General features: G+C 36.5%; 1 protein-coding gene across 4 annotated transcripts in view; it reads right to left on the bottom strand.

The window, feature by feature from the left end:
* TXNDC16 (thioredoxin domain containing 16) overlaps positions 1-23,768 on the bottom strand; it is a 119,942-nt gene that overhangs the window by 23,380 nt on the left and 72,794 nt on the right. For all 4 annotated transcript variants that reach the window (XR_002733745.1, XM_023222621.1, XM_023222622.1 and 1 more), the window contains 4 exons: positions 22,168-22,336; positions 21,693-21,829; positions 7,615-7,699; positions 5,828-5,966 (listed from right to left, as the gene is read on the bottom strand). Coding sequence is in view for 3 of the 4 variants with exons in the window: in XM_023222621.1 (XP_023078389.1) it covers positions 5,828-5,966; positions 7,615-7,699; positions 21,693-21,829; positions 22,168-22,336 (530 nt within the window). In the remaining variant the exon portion in view is untranslated. The remainder of the gene's footprint in view (positions 1-5,827; positions 5,967-7,614; positions 7,700-21,692; positions 21,830-22,167; positions 22,337-23,768) is intronic.

The following is a 23,768-nucleotide window of genomic DNA, read 5'->3' as shown; positions in this document are numbered from 1 at the left end:
TGCCACAGAAGGGTAGAACACCAAGCGGATTTTGGGGGGCCACAATTCTAGGCCTTGGCTCTTGGATGGCATTCCTGGACTTTCCCTGGGCCAGAGGCAAGTCCACTATCCTGAAGCATGAGTCCTAGGCCAGACAGCATTCACCACAAGCTGACAGAAGAGCCCCTGGGCCTTAAGGGAACATCAGCAGTAGCCTGCCAGTACTCTCTGTGGGCCTGTGGTAGCAGTGTCCATGGGGTGAGGCTCCTCTATCTTTCAAAATGGGATGGATGAGTGGGAAGGACTACATCTCATGGTTCTAGTGCTAGTTCAGCCACAGTACAATGAACACCAGGTAGATTTCTAAAGTTTTTTATTTTAGTCCCTAGTTCCCAGACAGCAACTCTGGACCCACCCTGGTCCTGGAGGAACTCACCATCCTAAAGGGAAGGACACAGGCCCAGCTGGCTTAGCCACCTCTGATTTTAAAGCCCCAGGGCCTTGAATGAACATAGGCAGTAGCCAGGGAGTGGTTACAGCAAGCCTTGGGAGAGACCCAGTACTGTGCTGGCTTCATATCTGACAGCACAGTGCCAGTGGTGGTGACCCACAAGGGTGCTTGCATCACTCCACCCCCAGCCCCAGGTGGCTCAGAACAGAGAGAGGGACTCCATTTGTTTGGGAGAAAGTAAGAGAAGAGAATAAGAGTCTCTGCCTGATAATTGTGGGAATTCTTCCAGATCCTGTCTAAGACCATCAAAAAGCAGTACCTCTATAAACCTGCAAGAACCACACTACTGCTGGGCTTGGGATGCCAACTAATGCAGATACAGTTTAAATCACGACACTGAAGTCCTTTCACACTTAGGACAGGTACAAACAAGCCCAGACTTGGAAGACTATAATAAATACATAACTCTTTAATGCCCAGACACAGACAAACATCTAACAGCATGAACAGTGTCCTGGAAAAGATGACCTCACCAAATGAACCAAATAAGACACCAGAGACCAATCCTGGAGAAACAGAGCTATGTGTCCCTTCAGACAGAGAAATCAAAATAGCTGTTTAGAGAAAACTCAAAGAAATTCAAGATAACACAGGGAAGGAATTCAGAATTCTATCAGATAATTTTAAGAAACAGAAATAATTAAAAAGAATCCAGCAGAAATTCTGGAGCTCAAAAATGCAACTAACATATTGAAGAATACATCAGAGACCTTTAAGGGCAGAAATGATCAAGCAGAAGCAAGAATTAGTGAGCTTGAAGACAGGCTATTCATAAACAGTCAGAGAAAACAAAAGAAAAGAGAAAAAAAAAAAATGAAGCGGGCCTACAGAATCTAGAAAATAGCCTCAAAAGGACAAATCTAAGAGTTACTGGCCTTAAAGAGGAGACAGAGAAAGAGATAGGGGTAGAGTGTATTCAAAAGATAGATAACAGAGAATTTCCCAAACTTAGAGAAAAGTATCAATATCCAAGCACAAGAAGGTTATAAAACACTATGCAGATTTAACCCAAAGATTACCTCAAGGCATAATCAAACTCCCAAAGGTCAAGGATTTAAAAAAAGGATCCTGAAAACAAGAGAAAAGAAATATAACACACAATGTAGCTCCAATACACCTAGCAGCAGACTTTCAGTGGAAACCTTATAGGACAGTAACATGACATATTTAAAGTGCTAAAGGAAAAAAAACTTTTACCCTAGAATGGTATATCTGATGAAAATATCCTTCAAACATGAAGGAGAAATAAAAACTTTCCCAAACAAAATCTGAGGAATTTCATCAACACCAGACCTGTCCTACAAGAAATGCTAAAGAGAATGCTTCAATCAGGAAGAATAGGACATTAACAAGCAATAAAAACTCATCTGAAAGTACAAAACTCATTGCTAATGGTAAGTACGCAGTAAAACACAGAATATAATGCTTAACTGTGCTGTGTAAACTACTCTTAAATAGAAAGACTAAACAATGAACCAATCAAAAATAATAACCACAACAACTTTTCAAGACACAGATGGTACAATAAGATATAAATAGAAACAATAAAAAGTTAAAAAGCAGGAGATGAAGTTAAACTAAAGTTTAACTTGATAGAGTGTAGTTTTTATTAGTTTTCCTTTGCTTGTTTGTTTATGCAAACAGTGTTGTTATCAGTTTAAAATAACAAGTTATAAGGTAGTATTTACAAGTTTCACGGTAACTTCAAATCAAAAACCAAAATAAATACACACAAAAAAAAATTTTTTTAATCAAGTCATATCACCAAAGAAAATCACCTTCACTAAAAAGACGAAAGGAAGGAAGACCACAAAACAACCAAAGAACAAATAACAAAATGGCAGGAGTAAGTCCTTATTTATCAATAATAACATTAAATATAAACAGACTAAACTCTCCAATCAAAAGGCACAGAATGGCTTAAGAGATTAAAAAAAATAGTAAGATCCCATGATCAGCTGCCTAAAAGAAACACACTTCACCTATAATGATACACAAAGACTGAAAATAAAAGGACGGAAAAAGATAATCCATGCCAATGGAAACCAAAACGAGCAGGAGTCATTATACTAATATCAGACAAAATAGATTTCAAGACAAAAACTGTAAGCAGAGACAAATAAGGTCACTAATGATAAAGGGGTCGATATAGCAAGAAGATATAACAATTGTAAATATATATGCACCCAACACTGGAGTACCCAGGTATATAAAGCAAATATTATTAGGGCCAAAAATAGAGATAAACTCCAACACAGTAACAGCTGAAGATTTCAACAACCCACTTTCAGCAATGGACAAATCTTCCTGACAGGAAATCAGCAAAGAAACATCAGACTTCATCTGCACTACAGACAAAACGGGCCTAATTTATAGAACATCTCATTCAATGGCTACAGACACACATTCTTCTCCTGAGCACATGGATCACTGTCAAGGATAGACTTTAGGTTAAGTCACAAAACAAATCTTAAATCATTAAAAAAAAAAAAAAAAAAAAAAAAACCTGAAATAATATCAAGCATCTTCTCTGGCCACAATGGAATAAAACTAGAAATCAATAACAAGAGGAATTCTGGAAACTATATGAACACATGGAAATTAAACAATATGCTCCTGAATGACCAGTGGGGTCAATGAAGAAATTAAAAAAGAAATTTTAAAATTTCTTGGAAAAAACCATACCCAAACCCATGGGATACACTGAAAGCAGTATTAAAAGGAAAGTCTATAGCAATAAGCATCTACATCAAAAAGTAGAAAAACTTCAAAGAAACAATCCAATGATACACTTAAAGAACTAAAAAAGCAAGAGCAAACCAAACCCAAAATTAGCAGAAGAAAAGAAATAATAAAGATCAGGGCAGATATAAATGAAATTGAAATGAAGAGAACAATACAAAACAACTAGGAAACAAGTTGGTTTTCTGAAAAGTTAAACAAAACTGACAAACCCTTAGTCAGACTAGCTAGGAAAAAAGAGAGAAGACCCAAATAAAATCAAAGATGAAAAAGGAGACATTACAATTGATACAGCAGAAATTCAAAAGGTCATTAGTAGCTACTATGAGCAACTATATGCCAATAAATTGGAAAATTTAGAAGAAATGGACAAATTCTTAGACACATACAACCAACCAAGATTGAACCATGAAGAAATTCAAAATCTAAATGGACCAATAACAAACAAGGAGATTGAAGCTATAATGCAAAGGCTTCCAGCAAAACAAAACAACAAAAACAAAACAAAACAAACAAAAAAGCAAAAGCTCGGGACCCAATGGCTTCACTGCTGAATTCTACCAAACATTTAAAGAACTAATACCAATTATCAGGGAAATGCAAATCAAAACCACAATGCAATTCCACCTTACTTCTGCAAGAATGGCCATAATTTAAAAAAATAATAGGCATGGATGTGGTGAAAGGGAACACTTTTACACTGCTGGTGGGAATGTAAACTAGTACAACCACTATGGAAAACAGCTGGAGATTCCTTAAGGAACTAAAAGTGTATCTACCATTTGATTGAGCAATCCCACTACTGGCACACACACGTTTATAGCAGCACAATTTGTGATTGCAAAAATAAAGAACCAGTCCAAATGCCCATGAATCAACAAGTGGGTAAGAAAATGTGTATACATATATATATATGTATACATACACACACACTGTGGACTACTAGTTAGCCATAAAAAGGAATGAAATAATGGCATTCGAAACAACCTGGATAGAACTGGAGACCATTATTCTAAGTAAAGCAACTCAAGAATTGAAAACCAAACATCATATGTTTATAAGTGTAAGCTAAGCTATGAGGACGCAAAGGCATAAGAATGATACAATGGACATTGGGGACTTGCGGGGAAGGGTAAAAGGAGGGTGATAAAAGATACCTTTTGGATAAAAGCATTTTTAACTGGAAATGGTGGGGAGGGTGGAAGTGGTGATGGTTAATGGGTACAAAAACTAATTTGAAAGAATAAAGACCTAGTATTTGCCAGTACGACAGGGTGATATAGTAAAAAAATAATTGTTCATTTAAAAATAACTAAATGAGTAAATTGGATTGTTTGAAACAAAAAAGGGTAAACAGTTGAGGTAATGGATACCCTATTTGCCCTGATGCAACTATAATGCATTGCATGCTTATATCAAAATACATCATGTGGCCAGGTGCAGTGGCTCATGTCTATAATCTCAGCACTTTGGGAGGCCAAGGCAGGAGGATCACTTGAGCTCAGCAGTTCAAGACCAGCCTGGGCAACATGGTGAAACCCTGTCTCTACAAAAACCTCCAAAATTATCCTGTGTGGTGGCACATGCCTGTAGTCCTGGCTACTTGGGAAGCTGAGGCAGGAGAATCACTTGACACCGGAAGGCAGAGGTTGCAGTGAGCCGAGATCATGCCATTGCACTCCAGCCTGGGTGATGGAAGTGAAACTGTCTTTAAAAAAAAAAAAAAAGCTCAGGTAACCCATAAATGTATTCATCTACTATGTACCCAGAAAAATTAGAAATTAAATTTTTTTTAAAAACCAGGCTGGGCATGGTGGCTTATGCCTGTAATCCCAGTACTTTGGGAGGCTGAGGCAGGCAGATCACTTGAGGTCAGGAGTTCGAGACCAGCCTGGCCAACATGGTGAAACCTTGTATCTACTAAAAACACACACACAAAAAATAGCCAGGTGTAGTAGTGAGCGCCTATAATCCCAGCTACTCAGGAGGCTGAGGCAGGAGAATTACTTGAACCCAGGAGCCGGAGGTTGCCGAGAGCTGAGATCGTGGCAACAGAGTGAGACCCATCTCAAAAACAAAACAAAAAAACCCATGTAAATAATAATAATAGTAATTAACATTTGTTGAACGCTTACCAAGGGCTAAACATTGTACACAAAGCACTGTCAAATCATGTCTCATTCAGTCCTCACAGTAACTGTCTGCAGCAGATGCTACTATGAGCTACATTTTGTGCATGCGGAAACTGAAGAACAGAGAAGTTAACCTACACTCAGTAAGAAATCAACCAACGATTTGAAGCTGGGCAGGCTGACCTTCCAGAATACACATGCTTTATAACACGTGTCACCCCGGATTAAGCACGTGAACTGAACTTCGGCCACACTAGTCACAGCAAGACGCAGACTTTTAGCAATGGACTCAAAATGCTGTATGCATAATGACTGAACAATAAAACAGAACAATCCAGTGAATCCTCAGCTCACAAATCACCAAGCCCTGTACCAGCAAAAAATGGAAAAATGTGTATTAACATATACTATCTTTGATCTAGATTTTATTTCAAGTATCATCCTTATTACAAAACATACTCACAAACATTTCCAGTAGTGCATCTGTTACTATTTGAACTATGTCTTCTGCATGGGTGTTAGCTAGTGGGATGCTCTCTATTTTGCCTTCTGTGTGTCTGGCAAGCAGAAGGGCTGGAAGACTTGCAGCATATTTGTTTGACCTATGGAGAAAGGTAGTATTAAAATTCACGATCAAAATCTAGCATGTCAAAAACATGAAAATCTAGGGTAGGAGATCACAGTGCGAGGCAGCAAATGGGAAGTCCTACTGCTAAGGAAAAAAATGAACTCAATTTCCAAACAAACTTATCTTCTATGACAACCTACATTAAAAGAAAGCAACAGGTAATAATCTATAACAAGCTAGATTTTTAAAAAACAACAAGGCAGTAATCCAGCCAGATTTTTTTCTATACAACTTACTCAACAAGAAAATAAATCAGATTTGGAACACAGTGAATGGTTCTCAACCTTTCTGGACTTGCTCACCACACTGCTGAGTAAGAAAATGGGCATTTACGAGAAACCTACTATCTGCCAGGCACTACACTAGGTATTTGAATTATGTTTTTATTTAACTTTCAGAACTAAAGTGACCATTATGATCTCATTTTGCACATGAGGAAATAGGACTTAGAGAGTGATAAATGGCAGACACAGACTTCAAATGAGGTATCCCTGACACACAGTCTGTTCCTGACATAGTCTGTACTTTCTCCACTGAAACAAGAGCCCAAATCCACCCTCCCACAATCCCTTTCACTAACTAAACCTAAAAGAAAATTATCTAAATAGGAAGAAAGCTTTGTGTAAAATTACTAGTGAAGTAGTCATGTATAATAACTTAATTCACGCCAGAACAAAGTATAGACATTATAATAACATAAGCATTAGCTGAGAGGCCAGTTTTCAGATCACTTAAAGGAACCTCTTAGTCGACCAGCTGGTTATAAACAAAACACTGAAAACTACTGGTCTAGGTCTTTGGACCACAGCTAAATGCACAATGACAGCAGAGTAGAAGATTGTGGGTGATTACCCATTGTCAGATGGACAGTCATCATATTTCCTTCTTCAATATATACTTTATGAAAATCAGTGATTTCACATATAGAACAAAAGCCTGATCACCAAGAGCATATGTCACCAGTGTTCAAGATGGAAGATTTAAGCTTAGATATCACAATTAGGAATTTACAGTCAGAAGCTAAGACAGACCAACTACTGGGGCTTAGTATGTACACCTATACCTGAAAATGGGCCATAGAGAATGTGTTGTGTATTAATAATAATCTCCAAATTTGCAGGAAAGTCCTTCATTCTATAGTAACTAAAATGTTTTGGTAGTCCACAGAAGTCCCATCTTCTAAAGATAACGTAATTTAAGAGGCTAAAAAAGCACTGATTTTTATACACACACATACACACACACCCACCCACACACACCCACTCACCCACCCAGGGGGTAAATAAAAACTCAGCTGCTCAAAAAGTAAAATTTATCCCAAACTATGGTAACTCCAAAGAACCACATTGTAGGTATCAGAACCCAAAGAGGAAAATTTTTAGAGGAGGATGGTGAAGTACGAATTTAAGATTGCCCCATGGGGGCTTTGGTCTACAGTAAAAGAATATCGAAAGAATCTATGGTACTTCCCAGGTACTTTATTTCCTAGAAGGAAATAAAAAAAATTTCTTTAGATTGCTATCTTATTTTCCTCCATCAGCTGCGCAAATATAAGCAATTATTAGATAACATTATTTTGCATAATTTCTTCTTCCCTAAAATTAAAAGAGCAATAAACTTACAGTAGCAAAACATCTTCTTCAGAATAAATTCCAGTGATAACATATCCTTTTAGGTAGTTTCCTGCTTCACTAAAATCTTCTTTTGCTATAAATACATAGAGAAGACAGAAATCTGAAACCTTTATAACTGTGTATGCTATTCAACTGATGAAGAGATTTATAGATGGTAGTATTCCATTATTAATTAATTACAAATATAAATATTTAAGTGCAGAAGACTTACATAATTTAGTGGTTCCAAAATAAATCTGTATTCTCTTTATGGCATGGGATTACTAAAGAAATGTCAATCGATAGACTGCAACATGGTTTCCAAAACAAATGTACTTTAAATGCAATTCATAAGATTTATAGCACTCTAATCATAGTTACTGAATAAATACTTTTTGCCTTTTAATTTACTCCTATGGCAGAGTAAATGGAGACAGCTGTCTTATGTGTAGCCTGAAAAGAGAAGTAGGTATGTAAAATGATATGCAGATTATAACCATAAAATCTAAAAGTATCTATATGCATAAACAAATAGAAGACTGAAAATTCTAGCCCTCTAACAGTGTCTGTGTTAGGGCTGTGCAATTACAAGGGATTCTGTGTCTTTTAAAAAAACAATTCCTACATTTTCTCTAATGTGTTTTCATTAGTTTTGAACTTTAATTTGTATTGTCTTTTCTCATTTGTTAGGATGTACATATTCAAAATACAAACTATTTCTATAAATTTCTGAATACATTTTCATAAATAATAGCATACTCTGGATCTTGTTAATAATGACTACCCTATAACCAAGAAGCAAGTCTGAATTAAATCATTGTAGACTAATGAGAAAAGCACAGAGGTGGACTTATAGGTCAAATTCTTGCCAAGCGAAGGCCAAATGATAGTTCAATTCATACATGAAAGATTCATAGCAGTCAAATAGAAAAATACTGATGGAAGAATGAGTCACACAGCACCTACTAGGCTAGGCGTGCTGAACCCAAAGATCTGTACCTCAGCAGTCAGCACTACATTCATGATGTAAGCATTCAACATTGTCAACATCGGGTAACCACGAGATTATTTTCTTTAAAAAGGGTACATACTTTCCATAAGATTGAGCAATACTGTCTGTAGGAAAGCAAACTTACTAGAGTAGCTCACTAGGCAGCACGGGGAACTCATTTACAATCACAGCTTTAATGAGACAACAGGCCAGGTGTGGTAGCTCATGCCTGTAATCCCAGCACTCTGGGAGGCAAGGTGGGTGGATCACTTGAGGACAGGAGTTTGAGATCAGCCTGGCCAACATGGTGAAACCCTGTCTCTACTAAAATACAAAAATTAGCTGGGCATGGTGGCATGTGCCTGTAGTCCCAGCTACTCAGGAGGCTGAGGCATGAGAATCGCTTGAATCTGGGAGAAGGAGAATGCAGTGAGCCGAGATCGTGCCACTGCACTCCGGCCTGGGCGACAGAGAGAGACTGTATGTAGCCCATGCTACATCAAAGTAGAAGAGACTCATAAGATTATAAACTAGAAAGGACTGTGTGTCTGTACTTTCATTTCTAAGAGAAAACAGAGTGAAATTCCAGTCAATAGATAAACTATATCTAAAGCAATGACATAACAGAATCTGTTTCAGCTTCTTTTCATTTTAGGTAAGTAGCAGTAAAAAAGTATACCATTATTTCCATTTAATTTCCTCGTACAAAAGACTCTCTACTTATGAATATGTCTCTTGAAAAGTCTCTTCATAAATCCATGTATTTGTAAATCCTAAGTGACTCACAGGATGGAAAAATATATGACTGTAGATCTCAGATGCATATTCATTTCCACTAAACTAGAATACATATTTTCCTCTGAACATTCAAAACCAGGCATATTCTCCTCCTTGCTAAAAACTGCATATATGTCAAAATATATGGCAACCTCAAATACAAGAAAGTACTCACTTATCTAAATAAAAAGATGCATAAAAAGCTTTTCAGCTACTATAAATACATTTTAATTGCATAAAATAAACACATTTATTTAGCAATATTGATTTTTTTCTATCACATCTTATTGAATAATTATTTTTATAGACACACATATATACATACATCTGTTTTTTAGCTCTGTCAGCAGGGAGTGTTGAGAAGCAAGAAAACCTCAGTAACTAAAAGCACTCCTAACCCCTGTATTATACAAACTAGAAAACCTAAAAGAGATGGATAAACTCCTGGACACATACACCCTACCAAGACTGAACCAGGAAGAAATTGATTCCCTGAACAGACCAATAACAAGTTCTGAAATTGAATCAGTAATAAATAGCCTACCAACCAAAAAAAGCCCAGGACCTGATGGATTCACAGCCAAATTCTACCAGACGTACAAAGAAGAGCTAATACCATTCCTACTGAAACTATCCCCAAAAATTAAGGAGGAGGGACTCCTCCCCAGCTCATTCTATGAGGCCAGCATCATCCTGATACCATAACCTGGCAGAGACACAACAAAAGAAGAAAACTTCAGGCCAGTATTCCTGATCAACACTGAAAGTCCTCAACAAAGTACATGCAAACTAAATATAGTGGCACATCAAAAAGTTAATCTACCACAATCAAGTAGGCTTCATCCCTGGGATGCAAGGTTAGTTCAACGTATGCAAATCAATAAATGTGATTTATCACATAAACAGAACTAAAGACAAAAATCACATGATTATCTCAATAGATGCAGAGAAGGCCTTCAATGAAATACCCCTTCATGTTAAAAACTCTCAATAATACTAGGCACTGAAGAAACACACCTCAATAAGAGCCATCAATGACAAACCCACAGTCAACATCATACTGAATGGGCAAACGTTGGAAGCAATCCCCTTCAAAACTGGCACAAGACAAGGACGCCCTCTTTCACCACTCTCATCCAACACAGTATTCGAAGTCCTAGCTGGAGAAATCAGGTAAAAGAAAGAAAAAAAGACATTCATACAGCCAACAGACACATGAAAAAATGCTCATCATCACTCGCCATCAGAGAAATGCAAATCAAAACCACAATGAGATACCATCTCACACCAGTTAGAATGGCAATCATTAAAAAATCAGGAAACAACAGGTGTTGGAGAGGATGTGGAGAAATAGGAACACTTTTACACTGTTGGTGGGATTGTAAACTAGTTCAACCATTATGGAAAACAGTATGGCAATTCCTCAAGGATCTAGAACTAGATGTACCATATGACCCAGCCATCCCACTACTGGGTATATACCCAAAGGATTATAAATTATGCTACTACAAAGACACATGCACACGTATGTTTATTGCGGCACTATTCACAATAGCAAAGACTTGGAATCAACCCAAATGTCCATCAGTGACAGACTGGATTAAGAAAATGTGGCACATATACACCATGGAATACTAGGCAGCCATAAAAAAGGATGAGTTTGCGTCCTCTGTAGGGACATGGACGCAGCTGGAAACCATCATTCTTAGCAAACTATCACAAGAAGAGAAAACCAAACACCGCATGTTCTCACTCATAGGTGGGAACTGAACAATGAGCTCACTTGGACTCGGGAAGGGGAACATCACACAATGGGGCCTATCATGGGGAGGGGGGAGCGGGGAGGGATTGCATTGGGGAGTTATACCTGATATAAATGATGAATTGATGGGTGCTGACGAGTTGATGGGTGCAGCACACCAACATGGCACATGTATACATATGTAACAAACCTGCACGTTATGCACATGTACCCTAGAACTTAAAGTATAATAATAAAAAAATAAATAAATAAATAAATAAATAAATAATGAAAAAAATAAAATAAATAAATAAATAAATAAAAGAACATCCAGGCTGGGCGCAGTGGCTCACGCCTATAACCTCAGCACTTTGGGAGGCCGAGAGGGAGCATAACGTGAGCTCAGGAGTTTGAGACCAGCCTGGGTAACATGGCTAAAACCCAGCTCTACTAACAATACAAAAATAAGATCTCTGAAAGGAGAATTATAAAACGCTGTTCAAAGAAATCAGAGAAAACACAAATAAACAGAAAAACATCCCAAGCTCATGAATGGGAAGAAACAGTATCATTAAAATGGCCATACTGCCCAAAGCAATCTACAGATTCAATGCTATTCCTATCAAACTACCAATGATATTTTTCACAGAACTATAAAAAAAGTATTTTAAAAATCGTATGAAACTCAAAGAAGGTTAAACATTATTTTTTGACAGTGTTTTTCACGTAATTTTACATAATAAATAAACCTGTTCATTCTCTCTCTTTTGGATGCTGCAGGCACCCTCTGTAACGTTTCAAAGTCAGTTTGAGGTCAAAAAGACTTAATTTTAAACTCGATTTTGGGAAGCCTATTAAATATGTCAAAAGTTTAAACCACTTATCAAAATAGATCACAGGTCGCTGTAAAATAAATTATTTATTTAGCCAAAGTGATAATTAAAAGGTTTTAAAAAGCAAACAACTTTATTTGTTGATTAAAAAACGAGTCAGTTTTTAAAAACAATTAAAGGACCTAATAAAGATAGAATATGTCTCCTTTTTCTCCCTTTTTTGAGAGTTTATTCAAAAGGTGAATAAAAGTGTTTTATTCTCTTATTATTACATGAAATTTATGTGCAAAAGAGAAAACTAAATTTTTATTCTTGTATTATTGTATGATCAATTCTAAAGCTGATTTTAATAAAAACTTATAAACAAATCTCATTTCAGTCAGCTTTTAATAACACAAGATTTTAAAATAAACTTTCTGTAATCTCAAAAATTTTGAAGTTTTCTTTAACTTTCTACAATTTATTTAATCTATATCTTTTTTATTCTTTTAATTTGAAACAATCTTTAAGTAACTTCTAAATTTTTTCTCACATTTTTATGCCTTTATAACTTTCCTCACCAAAAATATATCTTGCTTTTTTAATAGACTCTTTATTTACAATTCTCTTACATTTAATAGTTTTAATTATATTAACTATAATTTTGACTCCTGGTAACCCAAAATCTAGCAAAAACCTAGAAATTAATTTTGAACTGTTTTATATCAATATTTGTAGATGAAAACCATTTTATAATTTTTAGAAAGATATTTTATTAACAAATCTAAATATATTTAGCTTTTTTATATCATGTAAAAATAAGATGTCAAAGTACATAAACATTTAATAATTAATGTTTAGTATTTTAACTTATTTAGGAATGACTCAGACATTTCATTATTTAACATGACTTTAAGATTTTTGATTATTGGAAAATAAATAATGACACAGGTACCCTCCTAAATGTCTTTCTCAGCTGTCCTGAGTACCCCTGTGGCACCCAATGCCTATAAAAGGCAGGGCTCTTTTGGGTCCTAAATTTACACACCAGATGTCCGGACAGAAGACAGGGCTGTGAAAAGGATGTCTGGAGGATCTGACCACTCCCAGCATGGCCATGAGGCGAATTCGGGCCAAGTAAGCAGGAACAAGGGGCCCTGCAGCGGGTGACCTAAGCATTGACAACATGCCTGCAGGCCTCACCGTGGCCACCTGTCCAGACCCCAGAATCTTGAAGCTCAAAACCAAAGACCAGCTTATAATAAGATGTGTGCAAAGCTCTGGGGAAGCCCAACCGCCAGCTTTAGCCCACAGACAAATCAAGTAAGTGCCAAAAATATCATAGAAAATTAGCAGTTTTATGACCTTAAAACATGTAAAGACAGCATAAACCTGTCTGACCAGTAGACCCAGGCAAAAATGTCTGAATTATATTTAAGTTACACTCTTAGAGCCATTTTTATTTTACTTTGTTAACAACTTTAAAACTAGCTTTACCAAATATCACACAAACAACACATATAGACATAGAGACATACAGACAGAAGCAGATTTTATGGCTCTTATAAAAAAAATTTCATTTGCTAGCTTTTAAATGGTTTTTCTTTTTTTAAACCTATACTCAGCAAGTTCTTTATATTTTTGTTTATATACATATATTTTTTAGAGACACGGTCTTCCTATGTAGCCTAGGCTGGTCTTGAACTCTTAGCCTCAAACATTCCTCCCACCTCAGCTTCCTGAGTAGCTGGGATTACAGGCAGCTTTTTTTTTTTTTTTTTTTTTAGACAGACTCTCACCACCATCCAGGCTGGAGTACAGTGGTGCAATCTTGGCTCACTGCAATCTCTGCCTCCCAGGTTGAAGCAATTCTTGTGCCTCAGCCTCCCAAGTAGCTGGAATTACAGGCACATGCCACCATGCCTGGCTAATTTTTGTATTTTTAGTAGAGATTGGGTTTCACCATGTTGCCCAGCTTGGTCTTAAAAACTCCTGACCTCAAGTGATCTGCCTGCCTCAGCCTCCCAAAGTGCTGGGATTATAGGCATGAGCCGCTTCGCCTGGCCCTGGCTACCTGTTACAAAGAGTCTTTTAAAAGAGGCAATAAAAATACTGAAATATTTTCTGAAGCTTCTGCACACCAATAGGCATCCCTGAATAAGCCTTATTAGTGAGTCCTCATTTTTAAATGTACTTCTAAAGTGTAGCATTTTTCATTTGAAATGTTCTACTGTAACTTTAAATTATCTTTAGTAACATTTTGCCATTTTTATAAGAGTTTGTATGTAGTTGTAGCCAGAAAGTGGAGTACTCAGTTCTTCAGAAATGAAGGATCTCATTTTTATGTTGAATCTTGGCTTTGGCTCTCAGATTTCCTTGATCAACTTAGTCACTGACTTTTTTCCTACCTATGAGTGCAAGAAGAAGAAACAAAGGGGATACAACACAAAAGTCCCTGCAAATTTCTGAAAGCTAAAGTTCATACTACCTACAATATTGCCATTTACTGTCAGTTTCTGTCTGATTCGGACATCTGAGGCCTTTAACTAGATCTAAGTCAATTAATTATCAGATCTAATTTGATCCTGGACCCAGTCCAATTTCTGTAGCAACTTCCAAACCCAGTTCAGATAAAAAAACAAATCTGCTCAAACAAACTCAGATAGCTCCGAACACAAAGTCATGGAGCTTCAAAGTCTGAAAGAGAACTTACCCACAATCCCCAGTAGCTGCGAGAGAGCAATGGACACAATGGGCCCAGCAAGTACACCACTTGGTCACTCGATGCTGCTGGGGTCACTGGAAGCTCTACTACAGGTCCTATTTCTGACTCCATCTGTTAAAAGAAAAACTTCAGACTAAATTTAATAGAGTTTAACTGAACAAAGAAACATTTGCCGGTTGGGCAGCCCCCCAAAACCAGAATAGGTTCATGGCAACCCCGGTGCTAACATGGAGTCAGAAAGGATTTACAGACAGTCAGAGGAAGTGAGGTGCAGAAATAGCTGGATTGGTTACAGTTTGGCATTTGTCTCATTTGAACAGGATTTGAACAGTTGGCCACCTATGATTGACCAAAACTTGGCGAGTGGTATAAGAGTGGGTTATAGTCTGTTCATGCATCTAGTTAGGTTACAGTTCACTACTTATGGAGAAACCTTTTGTCTGAACTTAAAATATATACAGAGGTAGCTTTAGGCTAAATTTAACAAGAGTTAGCTTTTATTAGCAAAACACAAATTTATATAGAAATGTTAATAAATTCATAAGATTTTTATCATTATTTATTCTCTCTTCAACAGATGTTGATGGTCCAGCTACTAACACATCAATGTGGCCGGGTGCGATGGCTCACGCCTATAATCCCAGCACTTTGGGAGGCCGAGGTGGGCGGATCATGAGGTCAGGAGATCGAGACCATCCTGGCTAACACAGCAAAACCTTGTATCTACTAAAAATACAAAAAATCAGCTGAGCGTGGTGGCGGGCGCCTGTAGTCCCAGCTACTAGGGAGGCTGAGGCAGGAGAATGGCATGAACCTGGAGGTGGAGCTTGACCAGCCTGGGCGACAGAGCGAGACCCCGTCCCAAACAAAACAAAACACAACAAAAAAAATATCAATGTTTGCAAAAAAACAAAAACAAAAACAAACTAAAAGAAATAAAAAGGAATGAATATCTAACTGACAATACTGAGAACAATCAATCCAGTCAAATAATGAAGTATCATATCCAGACAGCAACATTTTGGCACACCAGAACTACTTTTAAATAACATTATGTTTTTGACTTGTGAGATGATTATATGTACATTTCATCATCATTTGTGTAAAAATATGATGAAGCACACCATTTCTTATGTTGATTCCCAATGTAAAAAAAATATGAAAAATTCTTTTCAGTATTTGAATTTGGAAAAAGTTTTCTCTGTGGATTAATCAGCATTCTAACTTGTGTGTTGCAATTTATTACCTATGATGATAGATGGCAAAACTTTCATCTTTTTGTTTCTGGTTGCTACCAGATTGCTTAGGGCTAAGTTTTATGACAAACGACAGTGTTTTCTAGACTTTCTACATAATTACCCCCTACTGTTTTATTGCTGAGTTTTTACATTGTTTTCAATGATTTTATCACATTTGTGCTTTTTATTATCTGAAGACTTAAATTATTCTTGGAAGGAGGCCTAGCGTGAATAATAAATGAGAAGGTTAGGGAAGCAGGCACCTGAGGTACAGAGAGGACAATGTCAATCGTGGGAGCAAAAGCATTCAAAAGGGAAGGAAGGTGGAGGGGTAAAACACAGACTTACTTCCCAATTTTTCATAAAAATGTTTTTTTTATTAGGTTATGATCTTTATAAAGCCAGGTGCGGTGGCTCACACCTATAATCTCAGCCCTTTGGGAGGCTGAGGTGGGCAGATCACTACAGGTCAGGAGTTTGAGACCAGCCTGGCCAACATAGTGAAACCCTGTCTCTACTAAAAAGACAAAAAATTAGCTGGGCATGCTGCTGCATGGCAAACATCTGTGGTCTCAGTACCTGGGGAGGCTGAGGCATGAGAAATGTGTGAACCTGGGAGGTGGAGGTTGCAGTGAGCCAACATCATGCCACTGCACCCCAGTCTGGGTGACAGAGCAAGACTCTATCTCAAAAAAAAAACAAAAAATAGAAAGATATGCTCTCTAGGATTTTGCCTTCAAAGATGATAAGCCACAGGGTACACATTAATATTCTTATTATTTATTTTTTGTAAGTTCCTTTGGCTTTTACTTTTTACAATTCTGAAAACAAAGTAGAAAAAAAATTGCTAGATGTAAATTTGTAGAAAGCAAAATTTAATATGTAATTAATAGTATCTATTATGTGCAAATATAATGCTAGACCAGTGGGGTCCTCTTCTCAGACAAATATTCTTAAAATCTTTCATTCAGAATTTGAAATCCATCTCAAGAAAAGAAAAACAAGGAGGAGGGAAGTTTCCTAGATCATTGGTAAGAGTTAGTATAGTGAAGAAAACATTGGCCAGGTGTGGTGGCTCATGCCTGCAATCCCAGCACTTTGGGAGGCCAAGACGGGTGGATCACCAGGTCAGGAGATGGAAACCATCCTGGCTAACATGGTGAAACCTGTCTCTACTAAAAATACAAAACATCAGGTAGGTGTGGTTGCGGGCACCTGTAGTCCCAGCTACTCGGGAGGCTGAAGCAGGAGAATGGCGTGAATCCGCGAGGTGGAGTTTGCAGTGAACCAAGATTGTGCCACTGCACTCCAGCCTAGGTGACAGAGCAAGACTCTGTCTCAAAAAAAAGAAAAAGAAAAAGAAAAGAAAAATAAAACATTGAGAGTTTTGTTACCGACTCAAGAGTCCACCTAGATGCAAAAGCAACAAATAACATTCCCAGAAATACCATCGGTCAGAAAAAACATCCTATGTGTACCCTTCCTTAAAAACGTATTAAAAGACACATTCCTGTGAAGCAAGAGATAAAGAGTAAGGGTCACAGAAAAGAGAAGTTGTGATGCTTAAAAAATACTGTAGTTTATGCTGCCATGTAAAACTATCAAAGTAAAAATAATTGTTATAAGCATATCAAAGTTGAATGCAAAAACATTAATTTGAATTGCATCAAAAATAAGATGAATTAACAAATAGAAAGATATACAGGTAGGTACTAAAGCAAATATTAAATGTTAATAGTGGAATCTAGGTGGTGAATATATGGGTGTTTACTGTACAATTCTTCCAACTTTGCTGTATGCTTGAAAAAGTTCATAATAAAATGTTGGAAAAGTGAATGCAAGGATTTTCTTTAAAAGATTTCCAACATTTTATTATGTATGTTGCAATAAATAAATAAATAAATTGCTCAGCAATAAAGCCAACGTGAGTCCATTACATGAAACCATGGCATACAAACAAACAAAAAAAACAGAACCCAATCTCTACTAAAAATACAAAAATTAGCCAGGCATGGTGGCACATGCCTGTAGTCCCAGCAACTGGGGAGGCTGAGAGAGGAGAATCGCATGAACCTAGGAGGCAGAGGTTGCAGTGAGCTGAGATCATGCCATTGCACTCCAACCTGGATGACAGAACAAGACTCTGTATCAAAAAAAAAAAAAAAAAAAAAAAGCAAGACTTAAAAAAAAAGAAATTAAAAGAATCTTCCACAAGAGGGAGTCAAAATCATTGAAATGATCTTTAACTTTATAGGTTCAAATATGTTTTTGGTGAACATTTTCTCTAGTCCTGGAGAAAATACAAGCAAAAGAAGTAGACGCCATATTTTAAAAAATAAAGAAAAACTAAAGAAACAACAATGAAGCATAAAACAAGCAGCAGATATCCAAACCAGTTAAGAGAATAAGTATAAATTACTAATGATCACCTAGAAGAGTCAACAGAAAAAAAACAAGAAAATATTTAAAAAGACAAATCAGAGACTTGACTATATATTCAACGTGCATTATAAAATAGATTATAGTATCAATAGGTAAAGTGAATAAAATAGAAAACAAACAGACATATATTACACACACACATATAGATAAGGACTTAATATGGTGATGGTGAAATCACATATAGAGAAGGAAAAAAATGATAAACGTTACTATTAGAAAAAAAAATCAAGTTGGCACCTACACTCATCCCATGCACTAAAATATCTAAAGGGTTAAAAACTTTTTTAAAAAAAGGGAAAAAAATCACAATCAACAGAGTAAAAAAGCAACCTATGAAATGAGAGAAAATATTTATGAGTCAAAACTTTGATAAAGGATAATATCCAGAATATATAATTTTCTGCAATAACAAAAAATATAAATAACCCAATTAAAAAATAGGCAAAGGAGTTACAGACATTTCTCCAAAGAACATATACAAATGACCAACAAGCATAATGAAAAGATGCTCAACATCACTAATCGTTTGGGAAATGCAAATCAAAGCCACAACAAGATATCACCTCATGCCCATTAGGATGGCTATCATAAAAAATAAAGTAAAATAACGAGTATTGGCAAGGATGTTAAAGTCATTGGAACCCTTGTACACCGTTGGTAGGGATGTAAAATGATGCAGCCAGGGTGGAAAAGAGTACTACGGTTCCTCAAAAATTAAAAACAGAATTACCATATGACCCAGCAATTCCACTTCTTGGTATATACCCAAAATAATTGAAAGCAGAGTCCCAGAGAGATATTTCCATACCAATGTTCACAACAGCATTATTCACAACAGCCAAGAGGTAGAAGTAACCCAAAAATTCATTAATGGATAAACACATAAACAAAATAAGATATATACATACAATGGAATAGTATTCAGCCTAAAATTGGAAGGAAACTCTGACACATACTACAATATAGATGAACCCTGAAGACATTATGCTAAGTGAAATAAGCCAGTCAGAAAAAGACAAATACTGTATTGATTCCATCTGTATGAGGTACATAGAGTAGCCAGACTCATATAAACAGAAAATAGAGCGGTGGTTACCACAGCCTGGGAGGAGGATGAAATGAAAAGCTGTTGTTTAACGAGTACAGAGTTTCAGTTTTGCAAGATGAAAATATTCTGGAGATTAGTTGTACAACAATGTGAATATACTTAATACTGTATTGTATTGTAAAATACACACTTAAAAACAGGTAAGATGGTAAATTTTGTTATGTGTATTTTATCAAAAATTTTTTAAAAAGCAAAAATATACAAAGCAAGACAAATTAAAATAAGAAAATACTGTAAATTAAAGCAAGAAAAAATACAAGTGAATATTAGGTGACAAAAATGATAGGGTTTTTACAGCTAAAAGCAATGGAAAAAATTTTAAAGTCAATAGATTACAAAAATTTTAAATGTGATATATAAAATTATCATTAAACAAAGCTAGAGAGCAAATAACAAACTGAGGGAAAATAACTGGAACAAAATGACAAAAGCTTAATATCCTTAATATACACAGGTCTCACACCAATTCATTAGACAAACAGTAAAACCCCATTTTAAAAAATGAGTGGTTGGCCGGGCGCAGTGGCTCAAGCCTGTAATCCCAGCACTTTAGGAGGCCGAGACGGGTGGATCACGAGGTCAGGAGATTGAGACCATCCTGGCTAACACAGTGAAACCCCGTCTCTGCTAAAAAATACTGAAAAACTAGCCGGGCGAGGTGGCGGCGCCTGTAGTCCCAGCTACCTGGGAGGCTGAGGCAGGAGAATGGCCTAAACCCGGAAGGCAGGGCTTGCAGTGAGCTGAGATCCGGCCACTGCACTCCAGCCTGGGCTACAGAGCGAGACTCGGTCTCAACAAAAAAAAAAAAAAAAAAATGAGTGGGCAAGCACAGTGGCTCATGCCTTACTACCAGCACTTTGGAAGGCCAAGGCAGGAAGACTGCTTGAGCCCAGGAGTTTGAGAGCAGCCTGGGCAACACAGGGAGACCTTGTCTTTACAAAAAATTAAAAAATTAATGAGCATGGTGGCAACATGTCTATAATCCTAGCTACCCAGGAGGCTGAGGTGGGAGGATCACTTAAGCCCAGGAGGTTGAGGCTGCAGTGAGCTGTGACTGTGCCACTGCACTCCAACTTGGGAGAGACCCTGTCTCAAAAAAAAAAAACAATGAGTAATGTATACAACTTACAATTTACAGAAGGCAGTTATTCTATTGGGAATCTAAACTCATTATATAGTCTAAAATCCATACAAAGACTCAAAAATATTCTTCACATACAGAAGGGAAAAAAAAAAGAAAACAGTACAAATATTGTTTGTAAATAGTTAAAAAAGGCCAGGTGTGGTGGCTCACATCTGTAATCCCAACACTTTGGCAGGCCAAGGTGGGTGGATAGCTTGAGCTCAGAAGTTAAAGACCAGCCTGGGCAACATGGTGAAATCCCGTCTCTACAAAAACACAAAAAATTAGCCAGGCATGGTGGCACATGTCTGTGGTCCTAGCTACTCAGGAGGTTGAGGTGGGAGGATTGCTTGAGCCCAGGAAGCGGAGGATGCAGTGAGCCGAGATCACGCCATTGCACTCCAGCCTAGGTGACAGAGCAAGACCTTGTCTCAAAAAAAAAAAAAAAAATTTAAATACATTTTGATATATATATATTCACCAAATATTATGCAGCCGTAACGTTCGTGAAGAATATCAATACATCACGGTAATGCTAAATAAAAACAAGATTCTGGCTGGGCACGGTGGCTCATGCCTGTAATCCCAGCACTTTGGGAGGCCAAGGCAGGCGGATCACGAGGTCAAGAGATCGAGACCACCCTGGCCAACATGGTGAAACCCCATCTCTACTAAAAACACAAAAATTAGCTGGGCATAGTGGTACACACCTGTAGTCCCAGCTACTTGGGAGGCTGAGGCAGGAGAATCACTTGAACCCAGAAGGCAGAGGTTGCAGTGAGCCGAGATCACGCCACTGCATTCCAGCTTGGTGACAGAGCAAGACTCCGTTTCAAAAAACAAAACAAAACAAAACAAAAAAACCAAGATTCTAACCTAGATACACAGCTTTAGCCCAATTATGTTAAAACATACATAAATAGGCAGTATGTAGGTACACAGAAAAAAGATGGAAGAAATTACATGAAAATTTAACAGCCTCTGAATAATTAGCTTACAGTATTTTACTTTTCTTCAAACTTCTCCATAATTTTGAAATTCTCTATAATTTAAAAATATATTCTTAAAAAATAAAACTAGCAAGCAATGATATACTGTATTATATAATTTAAAAGCTCAGCTCTACTTACCTGTTGTCATGGTTGGACTAAATAGTCCCAGTACTGACACACTAGAATAGGAGATCAGGTCTTTATATAATTCCCCACTTAAATATTCTTCTGCTGCTTGAATCGATGTTATATTCACTGGATACGAAATCCTATTGCTGGATAAATATATAGCTATATTAAAAATTAATTTTAAAAGATATTTTCAGTTTGTAAAAAAATAAAGCATACTAAACATAGCAAACAATATGTTACATAGGATATTTTACAAAATATAGAAAATTAAAATATTATTCTTAAAGAAAATCAGACCCATTAAACAAAATTACTATCTCCCCAAAAGTGACGAAATGTACATAGACTCTCGTGAATATTTATTTTGTGATCTCAATTCTAGTATCCTCCTTAACCTATTTAAAGTGTTAGCAAAGTCTGAGAATTAGAACTTCTAAAGACCTAAACATTTAAAGATCTTATAATGAAGCTGAATACTTACAGCTGGATAAATTTTAGGAGATCTTTGGTACCTAACATTCCAGCGTAAGATACTGGGTTCTCCCCTTTCTTGTACATCTTTACAATAGGAAATTCAGTAACATTTTGCTTAGTACATATATCAGACCAATCTGCACAGTTTATTCTAGTAAGAAGCATAGTAGATGTGCCTAAATAAAAGGAAAATGCACATTTGTAATTACTAATTGTAGAAAATGCATTTGCTTAGTATTTTCAATATTTTTCTATCCCATTCTTATTTTAACCTCTCAGCATGAAACACTCCTGCTTAAACACTCTCTTCCCTTGATCTTTGCAACACCATCCCCTATTGGCCTTTTCCCTTCCTTTCTAGTTTCTCCTCTTTGTTCCCTTTTGTAGCCTCTTCAGCCAGTAAAGTTGGGAGTCCTTCAAGGTTCAGCTTAAGCTGCCTTCTCTTGTTTTTCTTCACTCTCTTCCTGCACAACCTCAATAACCACAGATAATCTAATGAATCCTATATTTATGTCTTTGGCCCAAACTCCTTGAAGTTCCAAAAGACCCATGTATCCTTACTACATTCTCTGTTTTCCTTTGAATGGAAACTTCCTCAAACTCAACAAGTCTAAAACCATATGTGATTTCTTTTCTGTGTTTGTTGGTGAATGTTGCTGCTCTTGTGCAACTCAAAAAAACAAAGCTTCATCTTTCATACCTCCCCATTCCCAAGCCCTTCATGCCTATTAATTAATCAGCATGTTCTTTCAATTTTACCACCTAAATTTTTAGTATCTCTAAGTACTGTCCATTTCTCTTCACTGCCACTACTCAAGTTGTTATTTCTCCTGGATAAATACAATAGGCTTCTAATTCATCTCCTTGAATTCAGTGTCTCTACCCTAATACTAGAAATATCTTTTCAAAACTCAAATGTGTTTTGGTACCAGCTTACCCCCACCAACTTTTGCAGAGTTAAATCTTTCTCACCACGTACAACTTCAAGGAAGCCTTCTCTGACACACTGATCTACATCAGGTTCCCTTGACATATGCTATTATAGAACCATGCTCCTTTCCTTATCTCCTTATGTAATTATATACTATTCATTATCTGATTAACGTGTCTCTACCAAGACAACTCTGTGAGAGCAGCGACTGTGTCTGTTTATTTATCACTGATTTTCCAGCACCTGCAGCACCTTAAATATGCATGTGAATAAATGACATATGTGAAACTCACATAGGACTTCAGATACCTAATCTGTCTAAATATTATAATTTCTTTTCAGCCTAAGAAAACACATAGTAGAATCTCAAACAGAAATTCCTACTTGCTCTATTAAAAAAAGGGGAAAGTTATCTAAAATATTATAAATCGCTGTGTGGAAAGAGATCAAATGCTAAATAAAATAAGCACCATACAACTCAAAAGAATAAATTCTAATAAAAAATAAAATTTAGTATCATACTAGATGAAAGAAGGAATCTTTGTGTATCAATTTAGAATATAGTCTATAAGTAACTTAATCATATGATTAAAATTGTGAATGTGATATTTTAATATTTTATCACCAAATTTTTTTAAATTTAAATTTTAATTTTTTTTTTTTTTTTTTTTTTTTTT

This window comes from Piliocolobus tephrosceles, chromosome 6, assembly GCF_002776525.5.
Source record: "Piliocolobus tephrosceles isolate RC106 chromosome 6, ASM277652v3, whole genome shotgun sequence".
In the NCBI taxonomy this organism is placed as follows: Eukaryota; Metazoa; Chordata; class Mammalia; order Primates; family Cercopithecidae; genus Piliocolobus; species Piliocolobus tephrosceles.
Note: the sequence above shows the minus strand (reverse complement) of the source record. Positions and strands in the feature narration are given on the sequence as shown.